At 40.3% G+C, this 22,303-nt stretch overlaps 1 protein-coding gene across 3 annotated transcripts in view; it reads left to right on the plus strand.

Annotated features, from left to right (window-relative positions):
* Positions 1–5,280: 5,280 nt before the first annotated feature.
* tle2b (TLE family member 2, transcriptional corepressor b) overlaps positions 5,281–22,303 on the plus strand; it is a 60,468-nt gene continuing 43,445 nt past the window's right edge. For all 3 annotated transcript variants that reach the window (XM_087783758.1, XM_087783761.1, XM_087783759.1), the window contains exons 1-3: positions 5,281–5,678; positions 18,964–19,061; positions 20,394–20,457. In XM_087783758.1, coding sequence (XP_087639884.1) covers positions 5,655–5,678; positions 18,964–19,061; positions 20,394–20,457 — 186 coding nt within the window. In that variant the 5' untranslated portion in view covers positions 5,281–5,654. The remainder of the gene's footprint in view (positions 5,679–18,963; positions 19,062–20,393; positions 20,458–22,303) is intronic.

The raw sequence follows: 22,303 nt of genomic DNA on the forward strand, positions 1-22,303 counted from the left end.
ATGTACTGTATGTGTACATGTATGTAAGTGTGCCTTCTGTGTGTGTGTGTATGTGTGTGTCTTTTTGTTTCTTCTGTGTGTGTCTGCCTGCATGTGTGGATTTCAGTATGTCCTATGTGTTAAATGTGTGTGTTTCAGTGTGTCTTCTGTGTGTATTTGTGTGTACGTGTATGTAAATGTGCGTGTCTCAGCATGTGTCTTCTGTGTGTGTGTGTGTGTGTCTTATTGTTTCTTCTGTATGTGTGTGTGTGTCTTATTGTTTCTTCTGTGTGTGTCTGCCTGCATGTGTGGATCTCAGTATGTCCTATGTTAAAGGTGTGTATTTCAGTCTGTAGGTGTGTGTACATGTATGTATGTGTGTGTGTCTCAGCATGTGTTCTGTGTGTGTGTGTGCCTGCCTGTGTGTATCTCAGTATGTCCTATGTGTGTGTGTTTCAGTGTGTCATCTGTGTGTGTGGACGTGTATGTAAGTGTGTGTGTGTGTCTGCATGTGTTCTGTGTGTTTGTGTGTCTGTGTGTGGACGTGTATGTAAGTGTGTGTGTGTGTCTCTGCATGTGTTCTCTGTGTGTGTGTGTCTGTGTGTGTTAACGTGTATGTAAGTGTGTGTGTGTGTATCGCAGTATGTCCTTCTATGTATGTGTATGTGCGTGTGTTTCAGTGTGTACGTGTGTGCGTCTCAGTGTGTCGTGCGTGTTTGTTTAAGTGTGTGTGTGTTAATAGTGTGTGTGTGTGTGTGTGTGTGTGTAATAATTGGAACTTCAATGTCCCCCCCTCCCTCAGATCCCCCTTTTTTCACCATCACCCATTCACAGACAAGCTCCACTCTGATTGGTCCGGATCTCACGTGAGATATATTCCCCACGTGGGCTTCTCTCGCGCATGATTGGTCAGAAAAGAGTCCGCGTTCGTCCAATCAGAGCGCCGGGAGCGCTGCGAGACGAGGGAGCGCATTTAAGGTGGATCTGAAGAGATGCTTCTGATGAAGACTTGACTTGAGCCTCAGTTATCTGTTGCTACAACAAGACTAGCGATCAACAGGCCTTTCACGTTTACTTAATGTGCATTAAAAACATCATCTGTCATAGAACTGTGTCAATTCTACTTTGATCCAGGACAAGAAACATTTTAATTCATCTTATAACATGTAATACTGCATTAGCAGATTAAAAAATACACATATATTTCCAGATCTCATGAAATGGACCGCAAACAAACACGTGTTTCAAATGTATTTTTCGAAAACATGAACATAGATAAACATGTTTACTTGTTAAAGGAGTATTTTTAGATAAATCTTGACATTGTAAACACAAGCTTACAGTTGATACTGTGACTTTGAAACAAACTCAAACAGAACATAATTAAAAAAAATCAGAAGTTTTTACTTGTTCTCAACTGACCATTAACAACATGTAAAGAACGACAAACTTTAAACGTGACAAAATAGTAGCAAATAGCATCACGATTCATATTTATGAAGAATTTACATTAGATGTCATATGCATTTCTTCATCCCACATTTAAATCATCACTTTCTTCTTAAAGTCACTATTTCAAGAACAGTTCCGTGGACCATCTTGACCAGTGTGTCGACTAAATGGTCCAGAATATCTCCTCCAGTTGTCCCATCATCTAAATGGGAATCTAAACCACACCGCTGACTTAAATACATGGACGACTCCAAACCATGCTTTAAAAAAAGAGATTTCATCTCCGCCCGGTCGTCCCGTTGAAGTGGTCTGACGGAGCGATGGATCGGCTGTCTGCCCACCTGGTGGCTCAGACCAGTGTGAGCGGCCCGGAGAATAATTACCTCCATAATCCCGTTTGGACAATTGGATCACGGTGATTAGTGGAATGGGCTACAAGGGATAGTGTGGTGAGCGGAGCGGGTGTTGTTGACGGTGTGTCTGGGTGAGATAGTCCAGCGTTCTTCACCAGGAGCCTGAAGGTGGTTCAGAGGAACATTCATCCGTGGATCAGCTTCTCAAATCAACCTGTTACTGTCTGAGATGTTATTAAGAGGTTTTTCTCTGCTGAAGCAAAATCTTTTCATTCTTATAAATCTATAACTGAGCGAGCTGTCGTTTCTCTGCACAAAGAGCCAGGAATGGTTTTTATAACCGAAAACGGTTTGAAAGAGTTCTTGCTTTGGACGTGAAAATGACTCTTTCATTGTGTGGACATTTCATCAATCCCTTCATCAGTGTTTAAACTTGTTTTTGATGCTAGATTAAAGTATGAGCCTGAAGACGTGGTTATTATTGTTGTACTTATTATAGATGGATGGATGGATGATGATGATAGATGCATAAATGAATGGATGGATAGATGTATGGATGTAATAATGGATGGATGGATATATGGATGGATGGATGAATTGGTAGATGGATGGTTGACTGAATGGATGGATGGGTAGATAAATGGATGGGTAGATGAATGGATGGATTAATAGAAAGATGGATGGGTAGGTGTATGGATGGATGGCTGGATGGGTAAATGAATAGATGGATGAATGAATGGATATATAGATGTATGGATGGATGAATGAATGGATAGATGGATATATAGATGGATGGATGGATGAATTGGTAGATGGATGGTTGAATGAATGGGTATATGGGTCGATGGAAGGATGGATGGATAGATGGATTCATTGATAGATAGATGGGTAGATGTATGGATGTATGGGTTGATAAATGGTTGGATTAATTGATAGATGGATGGGTAGGTGTATGGACGGATGGCTGGATGGGTAAAATGAATGGATGGATGTATGAATTGGTCGATGGATGGATGAATTAATGGATAGATGAATGGATTGATAGATGGATGGATCAATTGATAGATGGATGATGGATGAATGGATTAATGGGTAGATAAGTGGATGTTTGAATGGAAATATGGGTAGAAAAATAGATTGACTAATTTATAGATAAGTAAATTGATGGATGAATAGATGGGCAGATAAATGGTAGATGGATGTATTGATAGATGGATAGATGAATAGGTTTAGTGTAGATGAATGGTTGGATGTATTGATAGAAGGATAGATGGATTGATGAATAGGTAGATAAATGGATGAATAGAAAGACATGTAAAAACTGGGTCAGTATCTATTCATGTGAAATAACAATAACATCAATAACAAAAAGCTCCAACAACTTCCTCAACATCTCCACCAGTCCAGACCCTCGTGTCCAGTTGTTCAAGTTCACTGACCAGTGGAATCCTGGGCCCCTGCCGGGAGCTCTCGAGCAAGGCACTCCTCACCCGGCAACCATGGCCGGGACTCATGAGGGAAGTTGCTAAAGTATCCGTGGAGAAGTTCTGACCCGACACCTGAGAGACTCGGCAGGTACAGGACGTGTCAGGTGAGGAGAAGGAAAACATGTTTTCATGTCCCGGCGAAAGATCCCGATCAAGGTTTTAAACCGGCGTCTTCCTGGAAGATCTCCCTGACCTTATGCGACGCAACCGTGTGAGGATTAATGTGTGTTTGATGTTCAGACCTGGATGAAGTCGTCGCACACAGAGTTCACGCCGATGCTTTAAATAGTGTTGTGTGTTCGCCGCAGGTGCTGCAAATAGAGGCGGCGAGCGCCAGCAGCTAAAAGCAGACAGACAGACGCTTTTATCCTCCTGGAGCAGGATATTTGTGGGGTGTTGGCGCCGTAATCCTCCAGATACTCGGCTTATTGATTCTGATGACATCTGTGATGGTAAGTAGACGCTGCTGTGAACAGATCACGGCCCGAGTCCCGCTGCGTCCTTCCTCTCGCAAGAATGAACGCTGACAGAAGGGTTCGGTTTGCTGCGTCTTCACCTCTTTTTTATTTACATTCAAGGGCCTTAATTGTGGCTCCTTTTATCTACACAGTTTTACCTTCTCCTTTTTAAAGATCTTTTGTGTTATCGAAGTTAAACAAAAGAGACATTTATAAATGGTGTTGTCTATGCTATCTTGTCTAGTTGCTAACATATTTAGCATATTAATCTCTAAATAAATATGAAACCTATACTTTCTGATAAAATGTATTCTTATGATAAAGATTGGTTTAATTCTGCCTTAAATAGAGTGTCTTTGAATTCATCTGTTCTAGATCAGAATACTTCAACTTGTTTGTGTTCTAACTGTTCTGGATAGTTCTTGTTTTTACCTCATAAATCAGTATTTTTGTAAGTGACTGCACTTTTTGACGTTTCACCTGCTGATGCACTACGTTTGTTTACATCGACTCTTGATTTTTCTTCAACTTTCAAACACATACAAGTGTATGTGTTAAATGATACATATGTATCTATTCTCTTACATATATTCTCTAAAATACAATAATAATAATGATTATAATAATAATAATTCTTAATTTTTATGTGTTTTGAGCCCGGTGTTATTCTAATATTTTATGTAATTTATAAAAAAAACGAATATAAAATTAAATTATATAGACTAAGGTGACATTTTTTAAGTAAAAATACATTTATTGAGCATTAGTAGACAATAGAGATAGAGTCAGGTGTAAAACAAATCAAGTACTTTACAAATAAAACAAGAACATTTTTTAAATAATATTATAATTTATAAAAATAAAATAAAATGAATAAAAGTAAAGGCAAAGTAACACTATCACTGCTATATTCTGTTTTCTGCTTCGTTTCTTGTAATTTAGACACATTTATTGATTGAAAGTTACGCAAATCAAAACTATTTAAAGGGTCTTAAATCATTTAAGAAAATAGTTCCATATGTCATGAAAAGCTTTCTGTGATTTTGTTATAGAATATCTTATTTATTTTCATTTTGAGGAAGTTCAGCTATAGTGACATTTAAGTTTACACTCATGATATCAGTGCATGCTTCTCAAGAATTGTCTTAAATCTATATTTTCTCAAAAGGTTATTTTGTTGTCGTCGTCTCTCTTTAGGAAAACTCTATAATCCGCTCCTCAATGTAATCCTGGTCTGACATAACTCCTCTGAAGAAGCTGACCTGGTTTGTGGTCCTAAAAGTGATCCTCAAACATCTGCATCTCCAACCACTTCCTTTGGTCGCTCCCCCACATCTGGACCGGGGTGGAAGTCGTTCTTCCACAGAAAAGGCTGGATGTGTGTGTGTGTGTGTGTGTTCACATCTTCTTGCATGACTAATGGCTTTGTCTGTCTGACCACACTTGGAAGAAGAAAAAAAAGAAGGGATCCATCTCTGGTTCCTCTGCTCGTATCTGCTCGGCTCCACCTTAAGAGCAGCTTTATCCGCCTGTGTGTGTTGAAGCCAACAATATATTACAGTCTCGCTGCTGCTGCTGAAAAGCTCGCTGGATCCTCCACTGACCTGCTGTTCTTTCCTGCTCTCCTCTTTTTTTTTTCCACATTTAGATTAAAAACAAAGCTCTCTCTCTCTCGCTCCTCCTCCTCTCCTGCAGCAGAGAGAGGTGAGAGAAGAAGAGGATCTGCTGTCACTGGGATGTTCCTCCAGGACTGGACTGGTCAAGCTCACGTGGATGAAGGAGGAGAATCTGTCAGTGGACACACTTTGATCTAGGAAGAAACTCTTGTCGTTCGGAGGGTGGACTCGGAGGCGGGCAGAGGTGTGGAGGGTCAGGGGTCTCACCTGGCCGTCAAACGGACCGGCAGCGTCTCCTCTCCCGGGACCATGTACCCGCAGGGCAGACACCCGGTGAGGCTTCTTTGCTTCTTCCTCTCCCTGGGGGTCACTTTGCAAAAATCACTTCCCGATGAGCGTGTGTGTGTGTGCGTGTGCGTGTGTCACCTCTGCTGTGCGAGTAACACAACACTGTATGACACACAACACACCCTTGGTCTCGTGTGTGTGTGGGTGTGTGTGTGTGTGTGTGTGTGTGTGTCAACCTCAGATGTGTCCATGTGTAGGTGGCACAAGTGTCCCATACGTGTGTGTGTGTGCGCGTGTGTGGGGGTGTGTGCGTGTGTGTATGTGTGTGTGTGTCAACCTCAGATGTGTCCATGTGTAGGTGGCACAACTGTCCCATACTTGTGTGTGTGCGTGTGTATGCATGTGTGTGCGTGTGTGAGTGTGTGTTTCTGAGTTTCTATCCTGGCAGTCGTTGTTTTTTATTGACTCGTTTATTTACATTATGGCGAGAAAAGTTCTTGTTTCCCGAGCATCAGAATGTGGCATCATCTGCTTGAAATGGGTTCATCTGTCACTTGTGTGTCCTTCACTCGATTTGAAAAGCACAACATTGGACGCAGTTTTAAAAATACATGTTGGTTGCACGCTCTTCATTGTGTTGCCTTCAAAGGGCTTCAATATGAAGCTTTTAATGAAACACAAGTGTGTCTCATGTGTGTCTCCATCTCTGTTTGTAGTTCAACAATATTTGGGTACCACGATCCGATCCCAGTTCAACAGTATCAGTATCACAATACAAATATTTCACAATATATTGTGAAATATTGACAAAGTCTTAACTGCTTTCATTTGTTTTGAAACTAAAAATAAGCCCAAAAATCGACTTTAAAAGTTGCTGGAGGTGACTGTATCCTCTCATCCTCAGTCATCGGAGGCTTTTATTGTTCCTCTAGCTGCCGAGGATGTAATGACTGCTGCCATCTAGTGGCCGAGATATTAATTAAAACAAACCTTATGAATATTTGCGAGTTGATAGTAAATAAAACATTGACTTGTTGTATGTCATACACATTTAATATATTTTAACCATAAAGTAGGTATTACCTAAAAGTACGAGACAGTATCGTTAGAATATTGTTGTGTATCATAGTATTTATATATTTTTTGTTACCACCCATGATGTATTTAACTTAAGACCTGGCGCGTCAACTAATAAGATTTAAATGAATGCAACTAAATATTGACTTCAACTTCATCACCTTCAAAACATGTTTGAACACAGTTTTCTATCCAGCAATGATCTTACAATCATTCTAGAAACTTGTTGCGACCAACAGTATCCAACGATAATGAGAGTTAATCTGCACTTCAGGGCAGAACCTGCTCACCTTAGAAACTCTTGTGTGGTTTGACTCAGACCTGTCAGTCATGGATGTGTGGCTCCGCCCCCCCGACTGAGTGCAGCAAACATGTCAGTCAAGTGTTAGAAAATGAGTATAAATCACGTATAATGACAGGTCCAAACCGACCGTCTCTGCTCGCAGTATTTATGTTAGCGAACTCACGGTCTTGACGATCATTATGTTAGCGAGGACACTGCAAACAGCTGCGGATTCATTACACGTTTAAATGTTCGCAGATGATGCTTCGATTAAACATGTTTCCAGATCTGAAGACATCAGATTGACTTGTTTGTCAACTTTTCCAGTGTCAGGTTTTGTTTTTATTCTCTTGCAAATAAAAACGACTTAAAGACAACAATTAAGATTTGGGGAGTTTGATGATATAAAACTTATTTTTTTGAAATTAGCCATTAAATGTGTAAAGTTTTTTTTCAATAGTTATATTGACATTTGTATAGAAATCAATTGATATAATAATGTGTGCATGAAATATCAGGGTCATGGGGTAGAGAGTGTAGAGGGATCATTTATGTATTGAGGCACAAACCGCAGAAATATCTTTGTACTAAAATTAGCTTTTAATAATCAAACCGTGACAAACATCACATTCTGTGTAGATGTCCTGTAAAAGAAGGGTCATTTATAGATAAAAAACAAGTAAATTACTAATAATTGCACATTTGATTTTATCATAATCATAACCAGAAACCTGTTCACTTCATAGATTTATGAAGTAAATATATATATATATATATTGTCTATATATATATATAGTCTTCCATAGTTTTGCTCTCATAAGTCACACCTCGATGTTGGATGATCTTGAAAAGTGCTGTTGATCGATCATAGATCGGAGCGATGTGATGATAAATCGATGACGCAAAGGTTGAACTTTAAAAGGGCAAAGAAAACACCATTGAATTTGTATATCCTTCTCTTTTTTTTTGTTGGTTCTTTCTCCACTCTGTCCTTCTTATTTATTGTTGCCGGTGGAACCTCATTCCTGTGAAATGTGACCTGCGGAGTGAAGAGAACAGTGATGTGTGCATGTGTGTGGTATGTTTGTGGTTACGACACACACACACACACACACTTCCTTACACGCACATGTTTTTTTCATCACTAACAGTCGGTCCACGTCCTCCGAGAACATCTGGACTATTGATTTCCCATCCGGCGGAGAAGTTATTAAGATACTTATTCGTCTTTAATAAAGTGGAGAGTTACTTGTTTTTTCTTTCTCTTAAACTCGTTCTTTGCTGCAGCCATTTTGTTACAAATAGCATGTACTTAGCATCATGGCCGGTCGTTTTCCAGAGCAGAGCAGATTTTATGGCTTGCGTGTGAGCAGGAGAGCGGACCCCGGGGGGCCGGCGCTAAGAAGCCATTGAGGAACATCCTCGGATTCAACTGTGAAAAGTTTTATCGCAGCGTTCTGCCTCATGGTCTCACCGGTGCTGACCACTTCTGGTGCTTCACTCATGACTTTTGAATGAACCCAGACGGGATCTACGTCGAGACACAATTGGACGGTTCAGTGTCGTTATTACACGATGATTCAACTGTTCCCTCAGGTTTTCGGTGGTTCTGAGAGCGTACAGGAGGCGTACATGGAAGTTTCTCGGCTGGATGAAATGTTCGGAACTTGTCTTCGCGACGACTGCGTCGAGACATGTCTGTGTTTTATTGACAAGTTCCGTCTTGACACCAGCGGGGCCCACAGTCATGTATTCCATGTCTGTGGGCAGCAGTACTTTGTGTCCGTATCACAGTAGAGACGTGAAACAAAAACATGTAGTCTGGTTCTATTCAAGATTAAAAAGTCTTGTAAAATAAGTATTTTACTTTGCAATGATTCATGAAGATTGGTATTTAAGAGGTTCTGGCTGTGGAGAGTTTGTATGTTCTTAGGTAGACACTCTGTTCAGAATAATTCGGATGACTTTTACAGGTTGTCCTTGTTGCCTGGACAGGCTTCACACGTCTTGGAATACTGAGAAATATCTCCCAAAAATGAATGAATATTGAACTTTGAAAATAATTTTAAGTTGAGAAAAACAGACTTTTATCTGAAGCGAAGATATTTTCTTTTCTTTTGAAGTGTGAAGGAAAGATCTTCGGTTTCAGTACTTTAAAGTCCAAGGTCATGGTCTTGGACTTTCCCTCCAGACGGGGTACTGGAAGGTTGAAGTCTCAAGTCCTCAATTAAGGAGGTACAGAAGTTAAAATGACTGTAAGAAATTCACAAGGTCAGCTTTGCCAGGTTTCTACAGCAGTATGAAGATAGTTTCTAAAGCTTAACTCAACATATCGAGATTCAAAAAAGATCTTATTATTGCCCTTGTTGAAGAAACGTTGTCTTAACTGTCTAGTTATAAATGAACCTAAAAAACAAATCAAAGTAATTAGATTAGAAAAGTATCTTAAGCCCCATCCACTGAAAACACTTTTCTGAAGATGTTATCTTGTTTACCATAACCACACCCACTCTGCTGTGATTGGTCAAACATCAACAGTTGTCACCACGTGTCATGAATCGCTAAAATCTTCACCTCCAAGGGACTGGTTGTATAAACAAAGCGGGGCGTGATAACAGCTGTCTGGAGGAGGAGTGAAGATATTATTACGTCATTATGGACTCCGCTCTCGTAACCTCTCGTTCGCTAAGATTTCAGACGGGGTAGAACTTTATAAGTAATACGTTCAAAACATGGTCATGATGAGAGACTTACTGCATCTTGGAGAGGAAGACTTCAACATTTGAAACATGAGAGTCAGGGGAGTTTTTTGGGAGCTTATAGAAGTTTCACAGATTTCACTAGTCAGGTAGAAGGTGTAAAGTTAGTAAAACATAAGTTGTATCACACAAAGAGCTCGTCGAGAAAAGATTTAAAACTGCTACACAGATAACGCTGATGTCAAAGAGAAGTTGTGATGAAAGCGACAGATATTTATCACAGTACATGAGCACACATATCATACGACGTCAGCCCTCGTCTCCAACAAGTCATCAGGAATTTGCATTTGGAACGTGTCAGAAAACAAAAGCGTCTTATCTACCAGCAATTTTTTTTAGCAAGAGCTGCTGCCGGAGAAACACAAATGGGTGTTTATTTTGGCCTTGTGTGTGTGTGTGTGTGTGTGTGTGTGCTCATGAGCAAGACTTATCCTCCACCCCTGAGTAGGCTGACACTTCATTTCTAAAGCCGAGTAAACAAAGTAATCAGAGCCCCCAGAAATCACGGCGGCTGAATTAATGAGGACAGAGCCACTTTAGGAATGTCGCCGTATAAAAGCTTGATTGTCACGCTTGTGTTTTTGCATTATTGCTGCGTCTGAAGTCTGTCAGTGACCTTTGCTAATCCTCCACTTCTTATCTCAGAGTGTGACCAGATGTTGAAGTGCGTTCTGTACGTTGCACTGAAGTGAATTTCCCATGATCCTCAAAACAAATGTGTTTGTGTTTACCGTGAAGAAATCCAAGATCCCTCCCGCCTCCCCGTGTTGACTCTCCTGAAGTTGTGTGTGTTTTTCAGCTGCACGCCGCAAACAAAACACCTGGGCATGTGTGGCATGTGTGGCATGTGTGGCATGTGTGGCCATCTTGGACTTTCTTTTCCATTCTGTCTTTTTTTTAGTGTGCTCAAATATTTCCTGTAAACTGTAGTCACGTGACTAGGATTGAATGAATCTTTATATTTTTCCTGGCCACACCCACTCTGCTGTGATTGGTCAAGCATGTAGGTTTGTCACCTCGCATCATTAATCCCAGAAATCTCCACCTACAAGAGACTTGTTGTATAAACAAAGTTAGGATGATAACACCAGGCTGGAGGAGGAGTGAAGACATTATTACGACTTAATGGACTCTGCTCTCGGAACCTCTCGTTCGCCAGGATTTCAGAGAACTTTATAAAGTAATAAGTTCCAAACATGGTCATGATGAACCACCACTAAGGGCCTGGCGAGGTGTAACTAACACACTCTTGCCGTTTGGATGAAAGCTTCATCTAAGTGAGATGGAGAGTAATACTCTGACGATTGTTGCTCTCAGTGTCGGCTCAAGTTTCGCTCTTGAGTTCTCGGTTTCGTTCACAAGGCCAAACCATGCGTCACAACTGAAGCGCAGTAACTCAGAGAGCAGCCTTGACCCGGCTGCCCGTGAATGACATCGTCATTGACCATCACTGGACTCACGCTGTGTGTGTAGAATATGATGTTTATTTGAGAAAACTGATTCAACAATTAAACCTCTGGTTCGACAAGTGTTTCCACGGTTGCATTGTGATGGTCTATTTAATACTTCTCTTTTTAAAATTAACTTGTTTTTTCCTTATTTTACTTCAATACTAGTATGTCTTCGAATCTTCTACTCACGGAAAAACATTCCTGGTTGTGTAAACATAAATACAAGTAAAAAAAAAAGGGGCACCAACTCCTTAATTCACTTAAATACTTAATTTCATAAAATATTAAATAAACTAACTGACTAAGTATAAATAAACTGTCTTCATGAAAAAGCTATTTATTCCGGCTTCACTGCCTGAGACACTAGGAAAAAGTAAATCTATCTTTTCCCAAATGGAAAATGAAAAAATAAACATTCACAAAAAACACACTGTCTTTGCCACGAGCTTCCATATAAGTCACTTTAATCTGTTTTATAAATAGTTACATTCTTGTTCCTGAAGAAAAAGATCGTGTTAGAGTAACATTCTACTGACTTCACTGCTGGTTACAAAACAGGTCACTCACAGAAAACCTCCCTTAAATGTCGGTTCTTTGTGATTAAAAGGAATTAGTTTGGACGTCGTCCAGACTCTTTCTCAGCTGCCAGTCTCTCCCTTATTTGTAATCCACCGCTGGCTTAGTGGCTGACCTCTCAGAACGACGGAATTGCTGGTTAACCAGTCTGCACGACTCTTGTGGTTCGCCGGTCTCAGATGCAGAGTCTCCTGAAGGTTCTGACGGAACCGAAAGACTGACAGATATTTAGCCTGAAAAGCATGTTATGGCCTCTAAAGAAGGACGAATAAGTGAGATGTATGTTCACGAGGGGCGACCGCACTCAAATATTTCAGCCCACGGTCTTTATTTACACACGGTTTGACCCGTGAGTCACGTGTGGAGGGGAGAACAAAGCGGGATTAGAAGGATAAAGTAAACAGCGGCGGGAGAAAGAAGTGTTTTGTTTGTGGGTGTTTTTAAATAAATGCATCCTTGCGGAGACTCGCCCGCTAATGCAGTGCGAGCGCTCACGTGTCGGCGAGCCCGAGGCGGCAGCCGGAGACGGATGAGACGTGCAGACGACGTCTCTCTCCAGTAACTCCCAGACTAGGTGAGAGTAGAAAAACAGGAAGTGTCTTGTACAGAGGAGATGGCTGCGGGAGATACGGTAATGATTAACGGTTTGAATAATGGTCGCCATTCAAGCTCCGCGCGTTAATGTTTCACCGTCATAAAGACCGAAGAGACACGTTTAGATCAGCGAGGGCTTCACGTGTGGTCAGGACTGGAGGTTATCACACCAATGATGGGGTTTTACCAGCCTTTGATGTTGTCCAGGCTGCTGGTGTTAAATGGGACTTACTGTTTTATTTATGTACTTAAAAATATAATTGAATATACACGTCCATAGAATAGCTCTGCATCAAAATGTCACTTCAAAAACTCAACATGGGAAAACTTTGTAAAAAACTCGCTCCCTGTAATGAAGACACCAACATGTTAAGCATTTAAAGAAGCTTTTAATGAAAACATGTGTTAATAAAGAACAGTAACACGCACAACAACGAGCGTTATAGTATTTTAATTTAGTTTGTTCTGGTGAACTATGATTTCTTTCAGCCTACACAGAAAATATTTTACATTTTTCAGCAAGTCAGTCAGTTCCAACTTTATTATAAATTAGGTTAAGCTTGATATCAAATGTGCTTTTATTTAGTTTTATGCATTGTTGAAATGATAATAATACAGTAGATAAATAAATGATGATGATGCAATTACTATGATGTATATTAATGTATATAAAACCCTCCAGAGTCACAAAAAAATAGTCAGTTCATCAGAACAAGATGCACTAAATATACAGTACAAATATACAGACAATTATCAATGCTTAAGGTTCATATTTCAACCAAAATTCAAACTTCACTCATTTCTTTGTGTTTTTAAGTAACTTTTTGGACTGAGATGAAGACGAAGACAAATGAGCTCCACTCGCTACATTAAAATGAACAAACATTTTTCACTTTAACTCTAAAATGAACAAATTAATCTAAAAATAATCCAACATTAGTCGACATGAGGGTGAGTAGAAAATGACCGAAGTTTGAATTCTAACTAACTTTTTATTTATAGTTTGTTTATATAAACCATGAAGGCAAACATAGATAGTCAAGATAATATGGAATCATATTTAATTTTGAAAGTCAAAAAGATTTTCGCGGCTCCCAGTGTTTTCTTTCCTGTAGGAAACTGGTCCAAATGGCTCTTTGAGTGGTAAAGGTTGCGACCCCTGATCTATACATTAACATGTTACACTCATGGGATGTTGTCAGTTCTTCTACCAGGATGATCTTTGGAATAACGTATTAATACAATTAGTTTTCTCAAAACCTTCATGTCCACCGTGAGTTCACTAGAACTTGGCTGCTGCTGCTGCTGCTGCCGTCTTGATAAACAAACTTAATCCTCTGAGTCTTCGTAGTTGAAACAAAACAAAAACTCACTCATGTTTCATAACAACAGGAGAGATGTTTCCATGGATTGTGTCAGCACAGCGGTGGAGTCGTCTTACCCATGATCCTCGGAGTTACATGAAAGTGCTCAGCACTGGAGATGTCACTCGAAATGTAGAGTGTCTTTGATAAAGAAAATCTTTGTGTAGATCTTGCATCGTTCATTCACTGAACATAAGACTTGAACCATAGAGAAGCATAAAGAGCCTCTTTTACACAAACTTCATTGAAGGAAAATCTTTTAAATGTTTCCACAGAGGTCAGCCAACAGCAGAAAAGTTTATTACTATAAGGGTGTGTATTGGCAAGAATCTGGCGATAAAGGGGCAACACTAGGTTTTAATCTGACATCATGATAGTGTAGTAACAAGTATATATTTGTGGTATTGTCGAGTACTTGACTCTGGTGTTGCAGAATTTACAGACCACATGACTCTTGATGAAGTCGTAACTGCCTGGAAACAAAAATATGTCCAAACGTCAGCTTTAAAAGCTGCTGGACTCGACTGTATCCTCTCGTCCTCAGTCATCGCAGAGATTTGTATTGTTCCTGCAGAATACGTAATGTTTGCTGCCATCTAGCGGCAGGAGTTTAAAATTCAACACATAAAAAAAAAGAAAAATGCTGTGACTATTTACATGTTAATGTAAATTAAAACATATAATTATTTTATTAAAAAAAAGTTTTATTGAAATATAAGTCATACAAGAACTATAAATCAAATCTAATTTAATTACCATAAATAAATACATATTTTATTTTCGAAAAAAGTAACAAAAGATGTCAAAGTCATTGATAATTTCGATCGTGAAATAATCCCTGCGACATTACTGTGTATATCTATATTTTCTCAGACTCAAAAATCATAGAGTAATAACCTTAACTTTTGCTGGGAATATTGCGGAGACGATAAGAAGATGTAAACAGTGTATCTGTCGCGAGTCTGTTGCTGAAGTGGGTCCTGGCGTTGTTGATTGACGGCTTCATATCCGCCGTGTCAGATGTCCTGCGGGGGCCCGAGGCGGAACACAATACTCGCCCGTCTGGACTGTTTTCGGGGGGTCAACAGGAAGGAGGGAGGCAACAGGTTCCTGCTCGAAGCCAAAGGTTCTTCTAATAAAGCGAGACCGAGGCGACGTTCACGGCCGAAGAGCCGCAGTGATTTACGACCTCTTTCGTTTCTTCACCGGACTCTAAACACCAGACAGTTGATCCCAGTCATCTGATGAGTGGATGCTTTTTTTTTCTCCTTCCCTTCGTCCTGTTATATGATACAGTGAAGCTCCATCGCCCTCCTCCTCCACCTCTCCTCCTCCTCACCCCCCCCCTCAGATAATCCTTCCTAATTCTCCGCCTGCCCATGCCAGCAAGACCAAATTGTGATTGACTGTTGTCTGTGCCCCCCCCCCCCCCCCGCCCTCCACCACCCAACCCGTCGTCCACATCCACCTCTGAGATTAACTGGATCAGTTTCTGGTTTCATGAACGCCTCGGCGTGGCGTGCACACGCACACACACACACACACACAGGAAGCTGTTATTTGGCGGCGTGTGACGGCGGTTGAAGCCCTCGCAGTCTGGGCCGCCATCTGTCATAACACCGCAGACACACACATCTCAACAGCATGTGCAGCGCGACTCTTGTTTTGTCAACATCGGGAGGGAAGTACATGAACATATATATATATATATATATTCTCTCTCGCCCAATCCATCTGGTCCAAGGTTCCTCGCCGCCGCAGCCAGCGACGTGACCTTGAGCAAGGCACTATTATCACCGACACGCTCTGACTCATTTACCTCGGCGTTTACAAGTCTCTTTCTCGGGCCGAGGAATATTTATTCTCTGGCGCCTCAGGAGGATACATCTCACTTTCCTCATTTCCCTCCCGCTCATGAGAACTTTTTTTTTATGGCCGCGAGGTGTGTGTGTGCGCGGCGGTGGACGAAGGTGAGACGAATCAACGTTTCAGTCCAGAAGATCAAAATATTCATTTAACTCTTCACAAATCAGCAGTCGTTCGTCCAGCCGTCGTCTCTGGCAGATCTCCTTATAATCCAGATTTGTGACGATGGGCTTTGTTATATGACTTTGGTGCACTGCTGTGTGTGTGTGTGTGTGTGTGTGTGTGTGTGTGTGTGTGTGTGTGTGTGTGTGTGTGTGTGTGTGTGTGTGTGTGTGTGTGTGTGTGTGTGTGTGTGTGTGTGTGTGTGTGTGTGTGTGTGTGTGTGCTCATGCTAGCAGATGGTGTAAGTATTATGGTCGGACATGCTAGACATGACTGATTTAATCAAACACCACATTCTGTAAGTCTATTTTTTTTAATTACTCTTTTATGTTATTCATGACTTTTTACCTGAAATTTGTTCCTCCCTCTTGTTTTGTCAATCAGTTTTATTTATCTGCTGCTACTTTTGTCTTTCTCTGAAATCTCAGTGTTCATGTTTTTCTTTAGTTCCAAAAAGTATTTTTAACTTTATCATCAGTAATTCCGTTTTTAAAAGGCGCGTAAAACTCTCTATAAAAAAAATAAAAAAGTTTTTCTGTCATAGAAATATCCTAAATTTGATTGAATAAATTATAGTTTTTATTATTTAATGGTAGATCCTGTCAAAATTAAAAACATACGACGTGTTATAAGATTGGACAATGTCATCTCATTGCAGCTAGCATAGCTAAGCTATCAAGTATAGCAATTAGCTTTCCTTTGTTTACATTACTATTTAAAAAAATATCTTTATTAACTTGCGAAATACTGTAAATTAAAACACAGCTTATGATGATTTACATTCCACACCATAAATACATAGATACATTAAAACAGAAAAGGTACATTTTTAATGTTTTTACGCCTAAAAAGAGCCAGAAGGAGTTTAACAACTAATCCAACTTGCGGTGAAGTAGAAAAAAATAAAGTCATCTTTCTTTTGGAAGCCATTATTTTAAGAAGAGGTGGCAACATGGGACAAACCACGATGATTTGCGGGCTGAAATAAATCTTTATAGTAACCTTTAAAAACACGTTACGAGGTGGTAAATCTGAACCTCAGAATGACTGCAGCGAGCTGTGTCACTGACCAGCTAAGCTAGCATTAAGTTTAGTTATTTACTTTAGTTTCATCATTTGTGTAATTTCTCTACGCAGATCTTTTGGCAACAAGTTTATTTTTTAATAACTAAAATATTTTAGATTTTATAAACAACGACCTTGAGGTATGATTTTTACGTGAACACTTTATTAAACGTGTTAAGAGCCGAGTGTAACTGCAGGTACTTTATTATGGTGTCGTGTGTGTGTGTGTTATCATGCCATCGGGTGTGTGTGTCCGTCTGTGCCAGATTACAATCTCTGCCCCTCGCTGAGTTTTTGTGGCATGAATCAAGGTCATCCCTCTGCAAATCTATCCGTCCGTCCCGTCACACCCACTCATAACCCGAGGGTCGGTGTGTTTTGTGCCGCGTCCGGTCATCTCCACGTCTGCCCACCTCGGCAGAATAATTACCGGGAGCCGAGGCACGACTCTGACCTCCTCCGATACACTAATTGAAATCCAATTGAATGGTGTTCTTCCAGACTAATGAACGCCACGGAAACCGCCAATCTTTCAGTTGGGGCTGATGCCGTGTGACCTCACTGTGCTGAAGTCCAGAGCAACATAGAACATGCTGGAGACTTCACTGATGCTGCTGCTTCATGTGGACCATCCAGAACATACAAGAGTCACATGTTCTCATGACCTCAGTGGTTGTGAACGTTGAAAACCATGAGATATCATTTGATGAAGCTTCATGAAGCAGTGTTTTATATTTTCGCTGCTCACTAGATGGCACTAGATGGCACTCTCTTCTATATGTATCTTTGGCTTGGACTTGGCTTTTAACCTCCATAGACTCTTTGACCTCCAACAAGGTCACTAAGTTTTAATTGCAGACACAATATACTTAAATAAAACTATCTTTGACGTATTAGCAGCGTGGAAACATCTCAAAACAAGACTGCAGAAATGTCAGCAAAAGACTTCTAAAGCAGCCACAGATCAAATGGAGGTTAACCTTCTATAGTTTCTTGTGGTTACATTTGAACAATTATTAGTAAAGATTATAATAGTGGTTAATATAGTTAATGTGGCCAAGATATATAAAAACTAATGGATATTGAAAAAAACGTTTAGCTATCATATCTATTTGTTTCTTCTTATCCATCCTTTCATCTTTTTAAACTGATAGCACCACCTGCTGGACATTGTCTTAATTATATCCATCCATCCAGAATCAATTTATAATAATCCATCCATCCGTCCATCGATCATTGGTTGGTTCTCTGTTAGTTTGTCTGTCCATACATCTTTTCATCTATAGAACCATCCATCCATTCATCCATCCGTCCGTCCATCCATCCGTCCATCCATCCATCCATCTATCCTAACACTCATCCAACCATCTATCTGCCCACCCATCTGTCCGTCTCTCTCTCCCTCCATTCATCCATCCATCTATTTGTCTGTCAATCCACTCATCAATCCATCCACACATTTCCCCAATGTAATAAGGATAAAGGCATATGATATCACATCCGTCCATCCTTTCATCCATCCATCCATCCATCACTTGTCTGAAGACGTCAGTGAGTGTGTGTAAGTGGTGCAGAATGGAGCAGAATCTGAAAAGATGGAATATTTTTTTAAAATCAATGGTATAACTAAGAGTCATTTCACTGAGCTGTGAATAGACATGGAAGCAGTGTTTTGATTGGATAATTGATGACGGATTGAAAGGCTCAGGGCAGGTGTATCAGGATCTATAGACGGAGAAAGAAAGCATCAGTGGAGGCTCTTCTGGGAGGTGTTTGTTTCATGGTACCTTCTTCAGCTGTTAGCAGGTGAGACTTGATGCCTGCCTTGATTCTCCATAAGTTCTTCATGTGACTCATGGGATCCACGATGAGACCGGCATGTCGGGGAGGAGTGAGCTGCAGGAAACCAGGCCGAGTAATTAGAGAAAGAGGGAAGAGAGAAAGAGAGAAAGACAGCGAGGACAAGGCTTTATGATGTGTGGGAAGAGGAAGTGACCTTTCCTCTCACTTTCATCTCGACTTTTCTCTGCCAACGCACACACACTCACACACAAACTGTGTCTTGTGTGTGGCTCAGTATCCGTGGTTCACCTTTTCCTCCCCCTCTTCTCCCCCTCTCCTCCCCCCCTGAAGGTCCCCCTGCAGCCCGGCCAGTCTTTCAAGTTCACCGTCCTGGAAACTCTGGATCGTATCAAAGAGGAATTCCAGTTCCTCCAGGCGCAGTACCACAGGTACAAACACTTCCTTGGCTTGTGTCATCACTCTGTGCATCTGGATCTACGAGTGAAAGATGTCGTACGTTCATGTGAAGTTTAACCTCTCCAACAAAGCGTGGTCAGGGTCCAGAAGGCATCTGGAGGTCAGGATCTTGTCGGACCAGACTCAAGCTGGCCCCGATGGGAGGGTTGTCTCTGCAGTCACAAGAGCTTGGCTAGAAAATGGATTTTCAAAATGACTGAACTCTCTTTTCTCTCAAAGTAATTTAATATACTGTTGGTGATGCACAGAAATCAAAAGACTTTCAATGCTTTTACTTTGAGTGCTTTTTATTAACTGGAAAAAATGACCAGGTTTCTTCGAACTCCTACCATGACAGCCCAGTTATCTTTATAATGTCACCGGAGACAAATGTTTCTCTTCATGATGACTCAACCGCAATGGACTGCAAGTGCTTCAATATTTGCAACATACGGGTTCTTCTTCTTCTATAACCTTGGTCCTAAATACTGTCAGAGGAACTAGACAACATTATTTCCTTAGACCATCGTGAGGTCACCTTTTTCACAGTTTTCTTTCAATTTATTATTAAATAAATGCCCCTTAAGAGGAAAACAGAGAAAAATATTCCCTCAAAGAAAAAAAAAAAGTATATATTAAATATTTTAAAGTGATAATAAGTAGGTTATAAAATATTGTTTCTGCCTCTCCCTCTGGTGTCAGAACAGTGTAACTGCAATGTTGTAAATTATTTAATCTTAGTTCTTACAGTTTATACATGTGTATACAAAACGCAAGAAAAAGGTTCTTGTTGGTTCCTTTTTTATCTTCCTGGTAACTTCAAAAAACATCTCAGAACTTTATATAAAAACCTACCCGGACCCACTACTGTAAAGGTCATGTGACACCAGTTGTGTAGCGAAGGACGTTGTTAAAATAATGGTTTAGAAATTCCAACGGGGAGTCATGAATTTTCAAATTTAAAACCAAAATTGCAGAAAAAAATAGGTCAAATATTACATATTGTTGCATAAAGGATTGCTGTCCAAAAATTTTTACATTTTATTTAGTTTTATTCAAACGTCTCTTAGTTTTCTCCCTGAGATAAATCACCTCCAGGTTTGTCAGCACAGAGTTTCTCCCCGAGCTAAGAATACATTTCCAGCTCGGCGTCGCTGCCTCCACTGTCACTCGGCCCAGTAACGTCCCGCCTCGCCATATGCCTGAGAAGTCATTTGTATGCACTTGCATGACCTTAATCTGTCACATTTCCGGTGGAAATTATGCTGTTAGCAGATGCAAATAAAATATTCAATCTGTTTGTGTCCTCCCCCGTCCTTGTGCAGCCTGAAGCTGGAGTGTGAGAAGTTGGCCAGTGAGAAGACTGAGATGCAGAGACACTACATCATGGTGAGTCACATCTTTTACTTCATACTGAAGCCAGGGAGGAAAATCCTTCAGGTTTCTTCAGATATTGGTACTTGAAACATGCAAACATTGTCCATAAATATGTGAAAGTTTTCAGCATTTTCTTTTGCAATATAAATGCAACATTTGTAAAAATTTCACAGAGTATATTTGCGTCTTTAATGTGATTATACAGACATCCATTGTTTCTATTTCTATATCATCTCCCCTCGTGAAAATCTACGTTTAATAAAAATAGACATTCAAGAGTCATGTGAGTCTGACTATAAAAACACTGACTTATGAACACAATAGACTTCTATGTGAACCCACCAACAAAGGTTATTTTTGGTTCTGATCACACTTACAATTCAAGTGTGTTGAAACATTACTTAGAGTGATAGTTCACCCAAAAAGGGTTTCAAATAAATCGGTTCCTTTTTAGAGTTATTGGCAAAACATTTAAGTTCCTTTTAACGTAGCCATTGGACCTCACTTGTCTTCATCCTTGTCCAAAAAGACACTTGAAAACATCCAAATACCTCCATACTGTTCGTCTGTTACATCCATCTTGTATTCTATTGAGTAGTTGTTCCAAATTTTATTTCCGAAAATCTATATTTTTAGCTTGTTTTTAGCCCCCGCTGCTAGGCCATGAGCCTAAATCCTAAACACTTAACACACTAAACAATGTGTTTTAATGAGAACTTTGTCAGGCAGTAACTAAGAAACCTTAAAATATCCAAGTTTTTTCCCGAAAAATTCCTTACGTCGAGGCTTCAATACAAGATGGACGTTACAGACGAGCAGTATGGAGGGATTTTGATGTTTTTAAGTGTCTTTTTGGATGAAGATGAAGACGAAGACAACTGAGCTCCAGTCGCTACAATAAAATGAATAAACATTTTTGTCTATAACTCTAAAATCTAAAATCCTAACCCTTAGTTGACGTGAGGTTGAGTAGAAAATGAGTGACATTTGAATTCAAACTATCACTCAAAGTGTGGTCTACTTGTTGTGGTTTCACCTCTGCTTTTCTGGCTCATCCAGTCGCGACATTATTCTTTCCTCCAGAACAATCGTGTCTGGAAAGAAAGACTCTTGTCGGTGTAAGTGGGAGACTAAAGGCTCACATGTATTAGAAGCTTTTCTACCAAAACCTGCAGAGCTGAATAGAATATGATATGCACCATCTGCTGCCCGTCTTCATAAAACCTGGGGAAGCAAGGGCCGGATCAGGATCGTGATCCGGAGAGACACAAGGATGGATGAAAAATAAAACACAGGGAGAGGTGGAGGAGAGTGTTTGACTGGATGTGGGAGGAAAGCTCACAGACAGACAGGAAAACTAGCGGGCAGACAGATTAAAGCTCGCAGACAGACAGACGATAAACAGATGAACACACACACACACACACTTACACACACATCTCATTTCGCAACATTACAGAGATGTTTAATTAAGGGTTTTTCTTACAGACACACTTATAAAATGTGTTTCAAATTCCAGACAAACTGTCTTGTTTTCCATATTGGATTATAAGACATTTCCCACAAGGAAACATTGCAGCACTGATATATTAAAGAGTGTTGTGTAGTAGAGACAGTTGGTCTCACACTGCATTGGCGCGACTCTGTTGAATCTGCCGAACCATCATCAGTTCATCACCTGAGCTGTGTGACGCCTCAAAATAGGTCGAGGGTTGTTTGTGTGTTTTTTTTATCAGTGAACTAACCAAAAACAACAGCCTCGAGACAACACTTACTTCTCAGTGGATTGTAAAATGTCAGCTGGAAAAAGACCTCTAGGGATTTTCTCTCTTCTACCCCGTCCTCCTGGAACATGTGT

This window comes from Callionymus lyra, chromosome 2 (genome assembly GCF_982586985.1).
Source record: "Callionymus lyra chromosome 2, fCalLyr1.hap1.1, whole genome shotgun sequence".
NCBI lineage: Eukaryota > Metazoa > Chordata > Actinopteri > Syngnathiformes > Callionymidae > Callionymus > Callionymus lyra.